Raw genomic sequence first — 4,734 nt, forward strand, 5'->3', positions numbered from 1 at the left:
CAACTCTCCGGTACTCTCCGGCACTCTGTGGCACTCTCCTGCAACTCTCCGGCACGCTGCGGCAACTCTCAGGCACTCTCCGGCACTCTCCGGCACTCTCCGGCACTCTCCAGTACTCTACTACACTTAACAACACTCAACGGCACCGTACGGCCTTCGATAAGGCTCGGAAACACTTGAAAAGCGCGCGAAAATGATCGATAACGCTCTAAAACAGTCTAAAATAGCTCGAAGAAGCTCGATACCGCTCTGAAAATGATCGAGAAACGCTCGAAAACGTTCGAAAACGCTCGAAAACGCTTGAAAATGCTCGAAAAACACTCGATAATGCTCGGAAACACTCGAAACGCTCTAAAAACGCTTGAAAACACTCGAAACGCGTGAAAACGCTCGATAGCGATCGAAAACACTAGAATATCCCTCGATAACATTCGAAAATGCGTGAAAACGCTGGAAAACGCTCTGAAAATGGTCGAGAAACGCTCAAAAACGTTCGAAAACGCTCTAGAAACGTTTGAAAACGCTCGGTAACACTCGAAACCGGTCGGAAAACGTCTGATAACGCTAGAAAATGCAAGATGATGCTCAGAAACGCTCGATAACGCTAGTAGCGATATGTAAACATCATACGCGAAATGACTCGGCTTATATCCGCGGTTAGGTAAGCCTCGGGAGGATTTTTCGCAGTATTCGACTCTCACGCATACTCGTCGAATGTAACGCCGAGCGCACACATACTCAACGTCTCGACCCGTAGCTTGGTGCTTAGCTGGTTGGGACGCGCGAAGATTTCTAGCAGCGATCGCATTCACACAGATTCGCTGCATGAGAGTTCCGTACACGACACCGACGCGTGCCCCAAAGCTCCGCATCACCTCGACGTCGAGGCAACAATGTACTTAATAGTAGTAGATAAGTAGATAAAGTCAAATGGAGCGTCACGATTGTTCTTCCCTTACTAACAAAAGCGAGCAGTGTCAGTAAGCGTAGGTAAGCCACCACCATCAACTGCCGCATGGTATTACCATCACGAGTACGTGAGCCGCCAACGGTGACTGGTAGATGGTACCGCCATCGCCCCTATCAGAAATTCGTTACGCCGCCCTTGAGGGCGAAAAACGGTGAAAGCTAACGTACGAAACCAGAGGGCAGCACAGGATGCGATCGCACGATCCTGCCCGTGAGCAATCTCCCAACTCATCTCTGTTTACGTAGCTTATAAAAATTGTATATAAAATATAACTCAACTCTTGAGCACCCACGTTGTGGTACTGCCTGTATCATTTGCGGATAAAATATGGTAAGTGAAGGGTATAGCCAAAGAGGGCGCCACGAGTATTCTTCTCTTACCATCAAAAGCGAGCATTGTCGGAAGACGTAGGTAAGCCATCACTGTCAACTGCCGCATGGTATTACCATCACGAGTACGTAAGCCGCCATCGGCGACTGGTAGATGGCACCGCTATCGTGAGTGCGCGAGCCCGTATCAGAAATTCGTTGCGCCGCCCTTGGGAAAAATAACGGTGAAAACTAACGGTACGAAAGCAGAGGGCAGCACAGGATGCGATCGCGCAACCCTGCCTGTGAGCAATCTTCCAACTCATTTCTGGTTAAAATATTTTCCATCTTTTCAATTTAGGGATTTCTCATTTTCACTTGCAGGATATAATATTGGGTGAATAAAGTAAAGATAAAAGTGTGAGAATGAAACACCAAAAATGCCGAAATTTATTATACTTATATGACAATTCATTTTATAGATCCAATTTTCCTCATTAGCATTGTAATATAAGTCCCAACATGGCCTTAAAATATACATTTATTCGTACCAATAATGAGTACATACAAATAATTCATAATAATGTTTTGTAGACTAAACACCACATACACACTCACTCATACGCACACACATTCATTTGTCACATAAATGTAGAAGTTCACAGTAAGTAACAAATTCGATTAGTAAACAATCGTGTTCTCTAAGATCCATGAAGGTTAATGGTAATTGTATATAACATCGTTCTTTCATCACTGACACTCCATTGTTCATGCCAACAGAAAAATTTACAATCATTCCTCCAAATCTTAGTTCAACTTAACAATAATGGTCATAATACATTTGTCTATATACACTCTTATGCGCCACGTCTCCACTTTTCACCATTACTGAACTTCGTCATTTCTCGGCCACTAACTCCGCAAGTACCAATACCAACCCGACCATTTACATTCTCTGGTGTTGCAAATATACTCTTCTTTATCACACCCTTTTTGGAAGACTAGACAGAAATTGTTTTATAATATGTGTTACTGATTTGTGAATAAATTTATAAATCTAAAAAAAATGTTTTTATAACTTACTTTATTCGTAAATGCTAGCCATTTGTTCTTTTCCATTTCACGTTCTTCTTCAAGTTCCTTGAATCGTTGAAGCTTCTTCTGTTTTTTCTTTTTAAGATATTCTCTTTGCTTGTTTGGATCAGACCCTGCGACTGTTGCAGCTTGCATCTTTCTGAAAATTAACAAACCTATCATTCACGTAGATAATTTCTAACATTATGGAACATTTACTGGGATGTTTTATGTAAAATATATAACTTTGTGTAAAATTTACGGAATATTGGGAAAAATCACAATATGATAAATAATTATTATTTTGCACGTTGCCAGTGATCATATAATTGCATATGAAAATATAGAATCAATGCAAGGTTATTAAAATTACTATAATTCACACTTGAAAATAATTGCATGTATATTAATGACATCTAAGACAAACATTACAAACCCTATGCATCCACAATAACTGTATAGTAAAGGAGTAATTAATTCCTGTCTTTTCATAAATCATTGCATTGTCAAACATGCCATTATTCATATTTCTAGGATTTTTAAGAACTTTAAAAGTACATACAATTAATATTTAATAAACCTGATTCATAGGGCAATATGTTTATATAAGATCAAATTGATTACGTGATGGCTTGGATTACACTGTACGTTCATTCGTGAAGTTTCACTAATTATAATGACACTAAATATTGCAATAATAATTAAAAAAAATGTGCATTTATCAGGAAAGGAACACTGCTATTGTGTTACACTAAATTCATGGTATCCTGTTACCTTTTTCTGAATTCCGACGTTGCATGCACCGCGAAGGCGAAGATACGAATGAAAGGATTTTCAATCATACCACGAGAGGTCATCAAATACCAGAGTGAATATAAATGTCGGGAAAAGGAATGAGGAGAAGAAATACATTAGTAATAATAAATTCTAATTAAATAAATGCCCCGTTTGCATGTTAATATTATAAATAGAAAGTGATTTGATATCATAGTTTTAAGAATTTATGATTGTAAATAATAGCTTATACATTAATCTAATATTAAAAACTTACTTGGATTTTTGCTCAGCCCAGTCGGATGCAGGCCTTTTGGCTGCTGATTTTAACTGACTCAACATTGTAACATCTGTATTTTTATATTCATTAAATGTAATATTTACTACACCATCTTCATTTATAGCATCTATTGTTGCTTCATAATATCTGTAAGACGTGATCACATCATTTAATATAAGTTACCAAATCTATTATGTATTCTTTGTCAATAATAGTAAAATAACTATTAATAACTTCTAATCTATGCATTATTACAAAATGTACTCACTTGCCATCCTCGCTCCAGGGAGCCATACATTGATCACCAACTTTCCATTTATTAGCAAGTACCGCAAGTAAAATAGGATCCTTTGCATCCATTCCATTTGCTTGCCTTTTCTCTTGTTGTTGTGACTTAATTAAATCATGTGTTAATTCAATCACTTCCTCGAGATCTATTTTTAATTTCAATAATTCCTCATTTGTTGGATCAGTTGTAAGGGCTGCCTCCACCTAGAGAAAGCAGAATGTGGTAAACGAATATGTATCCATATTATTGATAACGTAAGGTAGAATTCACCAAAATATCTAAATATTAGACTATATACAATAAACTATTCCTTTTATACAATAAGGTTAGGAATAACAGGAGTCGTACTTGTTGGAGCTGCAGCTTATAATTTTGCAGGTCATCCATGATGAATTGTTATTCGTCGAATAGGCAGCCCAAAGTTATCTATTCAAATCACAAATTCTGTATAAATAGATTATGATTATTTATTTTTATCTACTCAAAAACTAGTCGACAACACAAACGCTTGCTTGGGCAAACGTTTGTATGTGTACGTACATACGTATGCTGTATGACGCACATACCAATTGTACCAACGTTTACAAGGTAGAAACCAAGGATAAAACGAGGTCAACTGTGCAATTGTATTCTTGTGCTGCCTTCATGCGGATTTTACAGGCAGTTAATACATTTACATGCGCCATCTAGTGTGAACGTATAACAACATATATATTGAAATGCTTAAAAGGATACTAAATCTTCCTACTATTACCTATTCCTACTATTAATAGGTGATTTACGAGTTCACAAAAAGGGGATTATTTTCTTTGATAAAATGAAAAATACTTTTCCAAAATGATAGATAACTAGCAGATTAATTGAATGATTATGCAAATCATACTGAAATCAAGAAAAATATAATAATGTACTGATTCTATTACCATCCAAACTGTCACTAGCAACAAATCTATACCCAAATAAAATCACTGTAACATTCTCGGTTATATTACTTGAACTTAAATTCTCGAGAATTTAAAAAAGTACCTGTAATGGTTAA

The 4,734-nt window shown here is 37.0% G+C and overlaps 1 protein-coding gene across 1 annotated transcript; it reads right to left on the reverse strand.

The window, feature by feature from the left end:
* Positions 1-1,699: 1,699 nt before the first annotated feature.
* LOC105696797 (survival of motor neuron-related-splicing factor 30) lies at positions 1,700-4,215 on the reverse strand. Its single transcript, XM_012419566.2, has 5 exons — positions 4,044-4,215; positions 3,675-3,898; positions 3,404-3,553; positions 2,362-2,512; positions 1,700-2,279 (listed from the first exon to the last, which is right to left on the reverse strand). Exons 1-5 carry the CDS (start codon positions 4,080-4,082, stop codon positions 2,136-2,138), a joined length of 708 nt encoding a protein of 235 aa, XP_012274989.1. The 5' UTR covers positions 4,083-4,215; the 3' UTR covers positions 1,700-2,135.
* Between the last annotated feature and the right edge of the window lie 519 nt (positions 4,216-4,734).

Source organism: Orussus abietinus, unplaced genomic scaffold (assembly GCF_000612105.2).
Source record: "Orussus abietinus isolate OABI.00-Male unplaced genomic scaffold, Oabi_2.0 scaffold247, whole genome shotgun sequence".
NCBI classification, from domain to species: domain Eukaryota; kingdom Metazoa; phylum Arthropoda; class Insecta; order Hymenoptera; family Orussidae; genus Orussus; species Orussus abietinus.